At 45.1% G+C, this 13874-nt stretch overlaps 1 protein-coding gene across 1 annotated transcript in view; it reads left to right on the top strand.

The window, feature by feature from the left end:
• The window catches only part of LOC121644134 (E3 ubiquitin-protein ligase TRIM63-like), a 34485-nt gene that overhangs the window by 18254 nt on the left and 2357 nt on the right, over positions 1 to 13874 (top strand). Inside the window, exons 5-6 of the mRNA XM_041991869.1 lie at positions 7981 to 8214; positions 13211 to 13233. Of these exons, the coding sequence (XP_041847803.1) occupies positions 7981 to 8214; positions 13211 to 13233 (257 nt within the window). The remainder of the gene's footprint in view (positions 1 to 7980; positions 8215 to 13210; positions 13234 to 13874) is intronic.

The raw sequence follows: 13874 nt of genomic DNA, 5'->3' as shown, positions 1-13874 counted from the left end.
GGCAAACACCTTGTCATAAAATGTTGGTTGGTGTTAAAATATGTTATTTTTTTTACTAAATTATGTGTTTCGGTAGTGACAAACTATTTGATTGAAAGGTTATGTTACTGTTACTTTTTTTTAGCCAATAACTTGCGTTAGAAATGAAACTTAAAAAGATCCCATGCTTGTGTTCAGCAGTAACAGCTGTAGTAGTATGCTGACCGGTGCTGGTAACGTGAGGGGTAACAATCCTAACGTCCTGTGGAAAAGTGATTGATGCTTCAGGTGAGGCATCTCCAGCATCACTTTCTTTTCCAAATCCAACATTGTGTCAGAGAGGAAGCTCATTCCTTTCTTCTGTTTATAATTCTTTCATTTTTCCTGCTGATGCTCTACTCTTGCCATAGTCTTTACGATCCTTCCTGTGATAGGTGAACCTGTCATTTTGGTTGTCTGAAGTCTTGTTGAATAGCTGGTGTGGGATACCAAAGCCCTTCTGGCCGGGAAACAAGTCTGTATTTTTGGAGTAACCTGGCTGAGACAGCACTTCGATGTGTTCCTTCTTATAGATCGGTACTTCTGTTTTTCCTCAATATGTTGCACAAGAGTGTCACAAAAGAGTCTTTATGAGATCAGAGGGCAGTTTGCGCTTCGATCATTCCCTCAGAGTTTTACTTCTTGGGGAACTTTTTGACGGGTCTGTTGTCAACTTCTGTGATGGACTGGTTATCTGTCCAGGTGTACCTGCCTCTCAGCTGTTAAAATGCTGGATAGGCTCCAGCTGACCTGCGACCCGTAGTGGACCAAGCAGATGAATGAATGAACTTCAACCTCTGACACCTTTTTCTATACTTTTCCTCCCTCTTCTTTAATCTCTTGATCTTCAGCTTGCTCTTTCAGAGCCTTCACCCTGGTGTGGGTGTCAGGCGGTTCCAAGGAAAGCCGGACACAAGTGCAGGTCAGAATGCGATTAGACTTTAAAAGATTCTAAGTTAAAGGCAAAGACTATGCTGAGTGCAAGCATGCAAACAAATACCACACAAAGCATCAGACTGGGAATGGAGCTTAAGTAGGGCGATGGCCAGGTGTAGGCTGATGATGACTTGGCTCTGAGGCAGATGTGTCCAAGATGTCAGAAGCTGAGGGATCATGGGTGTTGTAGTGTTGTGGCCAGTGATCAGTATTCAGGAGATGTGGAGCGCACCCGAGAGGAGGGCACAGGCATGACAGAACCCCCCCTCCAAGGCACGGCCCCCGAAGTGCCTCGCCAAGATCCAGGAGTGCGCCCCCTGGGATGGGGAGCAGGACGATCAGGGCGAGCCCGGTGAAAGTCCCGAAGCAGGTCAGGGTCCAACACATCCTCTCTAGGGACCCAATTCCGTTCCTCCGGGCCATATCCTCCCCAGTCCACCAGGTACTCAAGGTGACCCTGACACCGCCGGGAGTCCAAGAGGGAAAGGACCGAATATGCCACTGAACCTTCAATTTCCAGAGCAGGCGGAGGGTCCTCCGGTGGCACCTCGTCCGCCAGAGGTCCCCTGATCACTGGCCTAAGGAGGGAAACATGAAATGTGGATGAGATACGGAAGTGCAATGGTAGTTGCAGAGTGTATGTCACCTCGTTTATCCTGCGGAGCACTCTGAAAGGCCCGATGAAGCATGGGCTCAATTTCTCGCAGGGCAGCCGGAGACGAAGATCCCTAGTTGACAGCCAGGCACGTTCGCCGGGTTGGAAAATGGGGGCTTCTGAGCGACGCCGATCTGCCTGGATTTTCTGGTGTCTAATAGTCCTGTTCAGTTGCACATGCGTGGTCTGCCACACCCGTTCAGCCCGGCGAAACCACTCGTCCCCAGCCTGCACCCCCTCCTGGTCAGGAATCCACGGACTCAACGGGGGGTGATGCCCCAGAACACATTGAAACAGCGTCAGGCCCGTTGAGGCGTTCTTGAGGGAATTTTGGGCGTATTCCGCCCACGGCAGGAATCGTGACCAGTCTTGCTGGTTTCTGGAACAATGTGCCCTCAGCATCCTCCCCAGCTCCTGATTGGTCCGCTCTGCTTGCCCGTTGGATTCAGGGTGGTATCCAGAGGTAAGGCTCACGGCAACCCCCAGGCGGCGACAGAAGGATCTTCAGACCCGGGAGACAAACTGTGGGCCCTGGTCCGAGACAATGTCCTCATGCAGGCCAAAGTTTCAGAAGACCTGGCCAAACAGAGACTCCGCGACCTGGAGAGCAGAGGGGAGTTTGGGAAATGGGATGAATTTACAGAACTTAGAGAAACGATCGACTACTACCAGGATCACTGTAAAACCCTCAGAGACTGGTAGATCAGTCAGGAAATCCACTGCAATGTGGGACCACAGTCTCTGGGGAACAGGCAGTGGCATGAGTTTCCCTGCTGGGGGCTGACGGGAGGATTTAGTCGTGGCGCAGACGGAGCAGGAACGAACACTCCGCAGAACATCCTCCGCCAGGCGGGGCCACCAATACTTCTGGGTAAGCAGATCTGCCATATGCTTGGCCCCCGGATGGTTAGAAAATGCTGTTGTGTGTGCCCACCTGATTACTCTGTCCTGGAGGTTCTGTGGAACGAACCGCCGATGCGCCGGACATTCCGGGGGCGCTGGAGACCTCCTCAATTCCCGGTCAATGTCCGCATCCAGGTCCCAGATGATGGGGTTAACGAAGACAGAGGCAGGCAGGATGGGCGTCGGTTCTGGAGCTGCTTCATGTTGACCATCTCGGCGTGACAGCGCATCAGCCTTTGTATTCCGGCTGCCGGGTCTGTAAGATATGGAGAAGTTAAAGCGGGTAAAGAATAGAGCCCACCTCGCTTGACGGGGATTCATCCGCTTGGCCGCTCGGAGATATTCCAGGTTGCGGTGATCTGTGAAGACCTGGAATGGATGGCGCGCTCCCTCGAGCCAGTGCCGCCACGCTTCGAGAGCCAGTTTTAAGGTCAGCAGATCCCCTGCATCATAGTTGCGTTCTGCTGGTGTAAGCTTCCTAGAGAAATAGGCGCATGGATGGAGTTTGGGCGGCACACCCAAGCGTTGTGAGAGAACAGCCCCCACCCCAGAGTCACTAGCGTCCACCTCCACCACAAACGGGGTCAGGAAGACGCAAGACCGGCGCTGTGGTAAAATGAAGTTTTAAGTCGGCAAAAGTTTCCTCTGCCGTCCGCGTCCACACCAAAGTTCTGGGCTTGCCTCGAAGCATCGCTGTGAGAGGGGACGCCACAGTGCTGAAGCCCTGGCTGAAACGCCGGTAGAAGTTGGCGAACCCGAGGAACCACTGGAGGTTTTTCACGGATCTAGAAAGCGGCCAGGAGGTGACTGCTTCGACCTAAGCCTCATCCATTCTCACGCCTTCAGGTCCGATGACATATCCCAGAAAAGACACGTGGGTCGGTGAAACCCACACTTTTCCGCTTTCACATAAAGATGGTGGGCCAGCAGCCGCTCCAGTACCCGCAGAACATGCTGAACATGCTGGGAGCTGGTCTGGGAGTAAATCAGCATATCATCGATGTAGTCAATGACATATTTCCCCAACATGTCTCTGAGGACGTTATTAATCATGCCCTGGAATACAGAGGGAGCATTAGCCAGCCCGTATGGCATGACACAATAGTCTTCCATTCATCCCCTTCTCTGATGCGCACAAGATTGTAGGCGCTGCGCAGGTCCAACTTGGTAAAAACGGTGGCACCCCGCAGTTGGTCCAGCGCACTGGGCACAAGAGGAAGCGGATAGCGTATTTTATGGTGATGTTGTTCAGTCCCCTGTAATCGATGCACAGTCGGAGGCCCCCGTCCTTCTTTACGATGAAGAAGAACCGGCAGCAGCCGGTGAAGAGGACGGGCGGATAAACTTCTGTTTCAGGGCCTCCTCGACATACGTTTCCATCACACGTTGTTCTGTTTGGGTTAGAGGATAAATCCGACTCCGCAGGGGAGAGGTGCTGGGCAGGAGGTCAATTGCGCAGTCCCACAAGCGATGCGGGGGCAATTGCATCGCCCGGGTCTTGCTAATCACAGTGGCCAGGTCCTGGTAGGCACTCGGAATAAGTCGATCTACTGCAGAGGATGGGCTCTCCACTGACGTAGAAGCCAGCTGGAGTGCGGGAGCGGGACTGTCCGGAGCGGCGAGGATTTTCACCTCTCAGTCCTTCCAGTGGATGGTAGGTTCATGGGACATCAGCCACAGTAATCCCAGAACCAGGAGGTGGCGAGATCGGGGAAGAGATCGAGATCGAGAGATCGAGAGAGAGCTTCTCCTGATGATCCCCCATTGTCAGTTCGACGGGACCGATGAAGTGGGTAACAGAGCCCCCGCTGATGGGTCTCCCATCGATGGCACGGACAGCGATGGGAGTGGGAAGAGGGTGGAGAGGAAGGTGAAGCCTCTGTGCCAGCTCAGGAGAGGAGAGGTTGCCGGCGGCCCCCGAGTCGACTAGGGCTGGAACAGAGAGGCTCAAATTACCAGTGTGTTTTCTTATATGCACAACAAACTGCTCAGAGCTATAAGCGGGAGGCGTTAAACTCACCCTGGGGTCGACGGACCGCCGACCTCCTTTATCCACTTTGCCTCTCGGAATATGTGGGCAGCTAGGCAGGAGGTGATCTCCCTCCCCACAGTACATACACAGACCATACTCCGGCGCCTCCGTTCCGCCGCTGACAACTTTGCATGCTCCAGCTGCATCGGCTCCTCATCGGTGTCATGTTGGGCCGAGGGACGGATCGGATGGCCGTGTCTTTCTCTGTGGAGATTATCCAGCTGGATTGCTAAGGAAATCAACGCATCCAGAGATAAGGTGTCGTTACGACAGGCCAGCTCCGTTTTTATCTGAGCTCTGAGCCCCTGTCAGAAGGCGGAGATCAGGGCCGGTTCGTTCCACCCACTCGCTGCTGCTACTGTTCAAAAGTCCAGCGCGTACTCTGCTACGGTGCGGGCTCCATGTTGTAAACGCAGCAATCTCTCACCCCCTTCTCGGCCCTCAGGAGGATGATCGAACACCACACAGAAGAGCGTCACAAAGTGTGGGTGATGGTCACCTCCTCGGCTCCAGACTGCCTTAGCCCATTCGCGTGCCTTCCCTCCCAGTAGGGAAATAACAGTGGCGATCCTCTCGCTGTCCAGAAGCTCCGGGTGGTATGAAAAAAAGAGGTCACACTGAAGGAGAAACCCAGCGCAACCTGATGAGTCCCCGTAGAAAACTTCTGGGAACCTTACCGGAGAGGAGACGGACCGACTAGTAGATGCTGAAGCAGCCCCCTTGGGGGCCGGAGGTTGAGTAATGGGTGCTGGCTGGGGCTGAGGATTGGGTTGTATCTGCAGATGTCTTAGCAGATCAGCCATCATCATCTCCTGTCTTGCTACCCATTGTTCCAGGGCAGTGGCAACCGCAACTCACTTTCACTGGAGGTGCTGGGTGGTGTGGAAGCCAGTAGAGATGGGATTTATGAATTTTTATATGGAGCCGGATCTTGAGGAGTTGTTCCTTTCAAAGAGCCATTCAAAAGACTGGCTCATTCTCACAATATTGTACAAAATTTTACAATATATAGAAATGACAAAATATGTACATATACAAAACCTACTATACAAGATTAAAAAAAATTATAGGAAAAATAAAAAAAAGGATAAACCTGAGTGGAAATTCTAGTAAATGTTTTGGATAGAACTCACAGTATTTCTTTTCTGAACAACTCTCTGCCCATCGATGCTTCACATGAACTGAGCATCAGATTTCTATGAAGTCACAAATGTGATGAAGGCAGTGTGGAAAGTTTGTATAAAAAAAGAATGACTCACAAAAGAACGGCTCACAGCTGTGACTTGATTCCCATTGTTCATTTAAAGAGCTGTTCAAAAGAATCAATTCGTTCACGAACGTTGTATCTCTAGAAGGCTGGTAAATTTCCTCAATCTCACCTGTATTTCCACAAATTTACGGTGATCTTGTTGTCTTTTCCTCCCTTGTGCCCTGACTCTTCTTTTCTCTCTATCTGATAATTCATTGATGGGTTTCAGCTTTCCTTCTTTTCGTTTCTGATTTCTTTCTCTTTCCTTTTTAAATATTCTTGGTATTTCATTAGGTCATTTCTTACTCATTCCCTGTACGGTCTTAATCTCTCTGCTCTGCCTAACCCTGCTTTTTGGTAGGGATTTTCATGTTTAATTTCTCCCTAGAAAATATTAGATAAAGCAGAAATAAAAATGTTCTGTGTTTGAAACTTAAAAGTATTTTTGATTATAAATAATTGACAATAATTAATTTTGTCATTACCGAAACAATCTGGTCACAGCCGTAATTTTACTATATTGTTATGACTGTTTTGGTAGCGACAATTTCAGCCAATTCTTAACAAAACTCAGCAATGCTAAGCTAAAAACGGCTAGCAGTCACAGATTTGAAAAGATGCTCATAAAAAAAAGCTAACATTTATTAATAAATACAAAAGTTCTTTAGTAGCAGAAACGACATGTTTGGTAGTGACAGTCTTTAAAAAATGCTTCAGTTTTCAGACTTTGAAACACAACTACTTGAAAATGGTATTACTTCTCACCATGTGGCCATCAGAGAGAGGAAGTTATTTCTTTATTGTTGGTGGAAATTTGCTGTGTGTAGAAGAACAACAGCGCCCCCTATGGGACAGTATTTTATATAAACATTTCTTAAATGCACTGGGGGAAAAACCCAAACAAGTTCCCTTTAAAATAAAACAAGAAAATGCATTAAAAATGCTTTTTTGACAAAAACACAAAATCATTTAAATTAAATTTTTATAGCTGGAAATTTAGGTGTTAGAGGCTGAGAGCGTCACTTCCAATACAACGTCACATAAAGAGAAGGATATTTCATATATTTAATGGAATGCTATCTGAATTCATGCTTTTGAATTAAATAAATCATAATATGACACATTATGATTGAGGACTGGGGACAGGAGGACAAGAGAGGAGTTGGGGAGGAGGAGGCAGAGGAGCTGGGTGTATTTTAACATTTGCATAAAGCAAGTCTCCAGGGATCACAATGAATGCATTAGGATGCTGTGGTTGTAGCCTAGCAACAAGGTGCTGATGATGTCACAGGCTGTGTAGCAGGTACGATGTAAACCAGTAGCAGGATAACGAGTTAACTCTGTTAAATAGGTAAATAATATGGAGAAAGACGTGGGGCAAGCAGGTCCATGCCCCTCCTGCAGATCTTCTCCTTTTCAGTGACCTTAGACACCTTGGTAGCACATCGACCATTTTGTTAGCTGGAGATCTCACATTACTCAACACAATGGATTTTCCTGCCCTCCATCATCTTCACTTCCTCTTCAAATCCTTTGGGATTTAGTGGTTATTTTGATAATTGATTTGCTTATTCAGGTAGTCCTTCTGGTAAACAACTCTTCCGTTGCCATAGAAACTCATTATAACAAGTCTTGTAAGAGTCCATTGTACATGGAGAAATCCCTTGAGCAGCACAGCCTCCAAACCAGCGTGAAAAAAATCTTGACAAATGATCTTGATGGTGGTTGTTTTGAGAAAAGTCAATTATATTTAAACGTAAAAACGGAATATGTGTCTAATACATGAGTCAAAGGATAGATCCTGGTCCAGAATAACTCCAACATTCCTCACTGTAGTACCAGAAGCCAAGGTAATAACAGCCAGAGTAATCCCATAGCTAGACAGATTCTTCCCGAGGTTCTCGGGTCCAAAGACAACAACCTCAACCTCTGTCTGAATTTAGAAGGATGAAATCCAGTCATCCAGGTCTTTATGTCTTCAAGGCATATTTTTAATTTGACCAATGTCATCATCAAAGAAATGAAGTGATGGAAAAAAGACAGCAGCAGATACAGAACACACACTCCACGAAAAACAAATGCAGAGACATGAGGTGACCAGGAACTGGTATCTGGGGCTTCTGTCGGCTTGTCATGGGCCCGTTGGCCCTCGCAGGGATTCCCTCTCACAGCTGTGTGTCTATGCAGGAAAATGGCCGCAGGCAGAAGTCAAAGGTGTGCGAAACGTTCGATCACCTGTTCGCACTGCTGGAGGAGAAGAAAGGTGAGATGATGCTGAGGGTCAATGCGGAGCAGGAGGAGAAGCTACACTACATCCGTAGCCTCAGCAGGAAGTACAGCGAGCACCTGGACAACACCGCCAAGCTGCTGGAGACCGCCATCCAGACCATGGACGAGTCCGAGATGGCCATATTCCTTCAGGTGACCCTGAATGAAGTGTCAAATTTAAACTGCAGCCAAAGATCCCATGTAAACTGAGATGATAGATAGGAAAAAGATCAATATAGATGGTGTTAGCATATGTATGGTAGCTAGGTACCTGTGGCTGTTAATCTGTAGTCAGTTGTTCAATCCCCTGTTCAATACCAGTCATCACTTCAAAATCAAAATTTATTAATTTTATAGGGACAAGTATGTTTCGTGAGTCATGTCACACACTACTGCATTGTCACCAAGGCTAACTCTCAATGCCCATCCAGACCAGTAACACCCCACTGACAGTCCACATAGACCAGGGCTACTCAATTCGGTCCTACGAGGGCCGCAATCCTGCAGGTTTTCCATGTATCCCTGCACCAACACACCTGAGTCAAACTAGGTGGCTCCAACAGCCAATCAGGTTCTACACAATGACTCATTAATTTGACTCAGGTGTGTTGGTACAGGAATACATGGAAAACCTGCTGGATTGCGGCCCTCGTAGGACCGAATTGAGTAGCCCTGACATAGACTGTAGAGCTGTTTAGATTCAGCAGCTCTTGAACCCAGTTTATTGTGAAAAAAAACCCTTCGAGTGATCAAGAAGAATAAAACAGTTTTAAGTGTAGTCTGTCTGAAGTGTTAGCATGGTGTTAGTTTGGTATTAGCATGGTGTTAGCAGGGTGTAGGGATTGAGTTAACATTAGCTTGGAGTTAGAATGGTGTTACCATGGTATGGGCATGATGTTAGTGTGGTGTTAGCATGGTGTTAATATGGTATTACCTTAGTGTTAGTATGGTGTTAGTTCAGTGTTAGCATGGTTTTAGTACGGTGTTGACATTGTGTTAGTATAGTGTTAGTACAGTGTTAGCATGGTGTTAGTACAGTGTTGACATGGAGTGTGTCTCACTTACATGAGTGCACTGGAAGGTAGTGAGTAGTGCGCACTAAGCACTACTTTCTGGAGTGCACACTATAGTAGGGAAGTCCTGATCCAGAACGTTTTGCACTTACCGGTAGTGACGTACCAGCTTAGCAGCGCCGCTCCCTTAATATACTATTTTTTTCTTTCAAAACCACGTTAACATACATGTTTGCATGTCATCATACTTTATGCTATTAAATCCTTTTAAAAGGCCTCATTAGTGAAACAAAGAACCGTGGCCTCCAATGTATTAATCTATCTCAGTAGATAACAATAGAAACCATCAGCACACGTTCATGTGTCTTTGCATGTCTCCCCCATACTTGTTAGTATAAAGTGCAATTTAAAACACTAAAAAACAGCTTTTAAATAAGCAAAGATATCTTAACTGAATTAAAGTAATTTACATTATACATCTGTTTTCATTGGTGTTTACACTGATACCTTCACGTCTGCAACAGGAAATCATCATTTAAAATATGAAATGCAGTAATGAAGACGCTAAAACAGGGATGCAGAAAACATTTTATTTAAACTTTTTATTAAATCGTTTCTCTCTTGCCGCCTCCTCTTCTCCACAGCAGCGTCCCAGCCCGCAGGTGGTAAATGCCTCAGTGCCACTGCTGGCTCGGTGGTTTGATGCCACAGTGACCTACGGTGAACACAGAATGGCAGTTTATATAAAAGCAAACATTATTATGTACTTTATGGGTACTTTGCAGATTCTTATCTAAAGTGATGTACAATCAGCTACGGTTTAGTCAGCGTTACCATGGAAACGGGCCGGTTCTCTAACCAGCAGTGTTTCCTAATCAGTTTTCAGATCAAGAACCATTTCGTTTATGCCAGAGACCCCGCAGTGCTTAATCTGGAGGTTCAACAATCATGAATAAACATACGGAACCTATAGCATTAATAATTTTTAACACTTACAGCCCATCTACATCCGCGAAATCGGCTATAAAACTGCTAACATTTACGTTGCTAACTCTACTGCAGCCTCCAACAAATGATCAGATCCATAACTGTCATCAGGGATAGAAGAGATAAGAAGCCTGCTGCAGTTTATATTAGAATTATGATCAAATATCTTCATACTTACAACAGTAGAAAACAGCCTCCGCCTGCATCGGTACCGCTGAGTCGGTGGCTGCCAGCTCTGAAAAACTGGTTGAAAGTCCCTCCCCTTCCGCTACGTCAGCAAGATGGCGTCCGTTTAGTGTGTGAAGTGTTCATCGTTTCGCACTAGATTTTTGGCCGAGTTTAGGGCAGCATCCGGGTACTTTCAGTGCACTGAGTTTTTACTGAAATTTCTGTGTCAGCGCACTAAGCACTTAAATGTAGTGTTCGAAGTATAGAAGTGCGCGGTTTGGGACACACCCGGTGTCAGCATAGTGTTAGCATGATGTTAGTACAGTGTTAGCATGGTGTTAGTACAGTGTTAGCATGGTGTTAGTACAGTGTTAGCATGGTGTTAGTTCAATGTTAGCATGGTGTTAGTTCAGTGTTGACATGGTGTTAGTACAGTGTTAGCATGGTGTTAGCATGGTGTTAGTACAGTGTTAGCATGGTGTTAGTTCAGTGTTAGCATGGTGTTAGCATGGTGTTAGTACAGTGTTAGCATGGTGTTAGTAAAGTGTTAGCAGGGTGTTAGTTCAGTGTTGACATGGTGTTAGTACAGTGTTAGCATGGTGTTAGTACAGTGTTAGCATGGTGTTAGTTCAGTGTTGACATGGTGTTAGTACAGTGTTAGCATGGTGTTAGTACAGTGTTAGCATGGTGTTAGTTCAGTGTTGACATGGTGTTAGTACAGTGTTAGCATGGTGTTAGTTCAATGTTAGCATGGTGTTAGTTCAGTGTTGACATGGTGTTAGTACAGTGTTAGCATGGTGTTAGTACAGTGTTAGCATGGTGTTAGTTCAGTGTTAGCATGGTGTTAGTAAAGTGTTAGCAGGGTGTTAGTTCAGTGTTGACATGGTGTTAGTACAGTGTTAGCATGGTGTTAGTACAGTGTTAGCATGGTGTTAGTACAGTGTTAGCATGGTGTTAGTTCAGTGTTGACATGGTGTTAGTTCAGTGTTAGCATGGTGTTAGTACAGTGTTAGCATGGTGTTAGTTCAATGTTAGCATGGTGTTAGTTCAGTGTTGACATGGGGTGTGTCCCAAACCGCGCACTTCTATACTTCGGACACTACATTTAAGTGCTTAGTGCGCTGACACAGAAATTTCAGTAAAAACTCAGTGCACTGAAAGTACCCGGATGCTGCCCTAAACTCGGCCAAAAATCTAGTGCGAAACGATGAACACTACACGCACTAAACGGACGCCATCTTGCTGACGTAGCGGAAGGGGAGGGACTTTCAACCAGTTTTTCAGAGCTGGCAGCCACCGACTCAGCGGTACCGATGCAGGCGGAGGGTATTTTCAACTGTTGTAAGTATGAAGATATTTGATCAAAATTCTAATATAAACTGCAGCAGGCTTCTTATCTCTTCTATCCCTGATGACAGTTATGGATCTGATCATTTGTTGGAGGCTGCAGTAGAGTTAGCAACGTAAATGTTAGCAGTTTTATAGCCGATTTTGCGGATCTAGATGAGCTATAAGTGTTAAAAAAGATTAATGCTATAGGTTCCGTATGTTTATTCATGATTGCTGAACCTCCAAATTAAGCACTGCGGGGTCTCTGGCGTAAACGAAATGGTCCTTGATCTGAAATCTGATTAGGAAACACAGCTGGTTAGAGAACCGGCCCGTTTCGATGGTACCGCTGACGAAGCCGTAGCTGATTGCAGACGCTTATCTAAAGTGATGTACAAAGTACCCATAAAGTACATAATAATGTTTGCTTTTATATAAACTGCCATTCTGTGTTCACCGTAGGTCACTGTGGCATCAAACCACCGAGCCAGCAGTGGCACTGAGGCATTTACCACCTGCGGGCTTGGACGCTGCTGTGGAGAAGAGGAAATGATTTAATTAAAAATTAATTAAAATTTTAAATAAAAGGTTTTCTGCATCCCAGTTTTAGCTTCTTCATTACTGCATTTCATACTTTAAATGATGATTTCTAGTATAATCGGTTTCCTGTTGCCAGACGTGAACGGTATCAGTGTAAACACCAATGAAAACAGATGTATAATGTAAAATACTTTAATTCAGTTAAGATATCTTTGCTTATTTAAAAGCTGTTTTAGCATAAAAGTATGACATGCAAACACGTATGTTGACGTGATTTTGGATTTTGGAAGAAAAAAAAAGTATATTAACAGAGCGGCGCTGCTAAGCTGGTACGTCACTACCGGTAAGTGCAAAACGTTAGTGCTCAATTTGGATCAGGACTTACCCACGATAGTGTGCACTACAGAAGGTAGTGCTTAGTGCGCACTACGCACTACCTTCCAGTGCACTCATGTAAGTGCGCGGTTTGAGACACACTCATGGTGTTAGTACAGTGTTAGCATGGTGTTAGTACAGTGTTAGCATGGTGTTAGTACAGTGTTAGCATGGTGTTAGTACAGTGTTAGCATGGTGTTAGTTCAGTGTTAGCATGGTGTTAGTTCAGTGTTAGCAGGGTGTTAGTAAAGTGTTAGCAGGGTGTTAGTTCAGTGTTGACATGGTGTTAGTACAGTGTTAGCATGGTGTTAGTACAGTGTTAGCATGGTGTTAGTACAGTGTTAGTATGGTGTTAGTTCAGTGTTGACATGGTGTTAGTACAGTGTTAGCATGGTGTTAGTACAGTGTTAGTATGGTGTTAGTTCAGTGTTGACATGGTGTTAGTACAGTGTTAGCATGGTGTTAGTACAGTGTTAGTATGGTGTTAGTTCAGTGTTGACATGGTGTTAGTACAGTGTTAGCATGGTGTTAGTACAGTGTTAGCATGGTGTTAGTTCAATGTTAGCATGGTGTATGTACGGTGTTAGCATGGTGTTAGTATAATGTCTGCACATGCTAATGTGGTGTTGGCATGGTGTTAGTGTTAGCATTGTGCGTTAGACACTGATCTGAGCCTGATGTTTCACCACTATTATTGAGATACATGATTTTAATAAAGTTTCTCTTTAAATTTTCAGACGGCGAAGCCTCTGCTGCAAAAGTAAGGTTTTGTTTTCTATTTTTGTTGTTTTTTCTTCTCCTGCTTCCAAAACTATATTATATTATATTATATTATATTATATTATATTATATTATATTATATTATATTATATTATTTTATATTATTTAGGGCTGCCAAATTATTAAAATTTTTAATCTGATTAATCACAGCTTACAAATTAATCGTGATTAATCACCATTTATGGCTATGCCTGAAATTTGCCCATTTTTACTGTATAGTATCAACAGAACAAGCCAGTGTTACAAATCTGATATTCTTATTATATTATATTATATTATATTATATTATATTATATTATATTATATTATATTATATTATATTAGCAGATGTAATCCAAGCAGGTCCGAGTGAAACTATAAAAACATTCTTCAGACTGATCAGCTCCTCCAGTAGCTGATAATTTCCATTTAGCTGTAGGCTCAGTGCAAATGGGGAGGGATGGAAGATGCAACCACCCCCCATCAGCCATTACCACCCAATGATGAGGGGTGGTGAGGGAGGTTACATCATCAGAACTGGCCCAGATGACTGCAACTCTATGAAGTCCACTTACAGAATGAATGAAGCGTGAAATGAGGAAGTTGCCCACCAATTACTGAAATAAATAACTATGAAAATAT

Source organism: Melanotaenia boesemani, chromosome 8 (genome assembly GCF_017639745.1).
Source record: "Melanotaenia boesemani isolate fMelBoe1 chromosome 8, fMelBoe1.pri, whole genome shotgun sequence".
In the NCBI taxonomy this organism is placed as follows: Eukaryota; Metazoa; Chordata; class Actinopteri; order Atheriniformes; family Melanotaeniidae; genus Melanotaenia; species Melanotaenia boesemani.
This window is presented reverse-complemented; position numbering and strand designations above follow the sequence as displayed.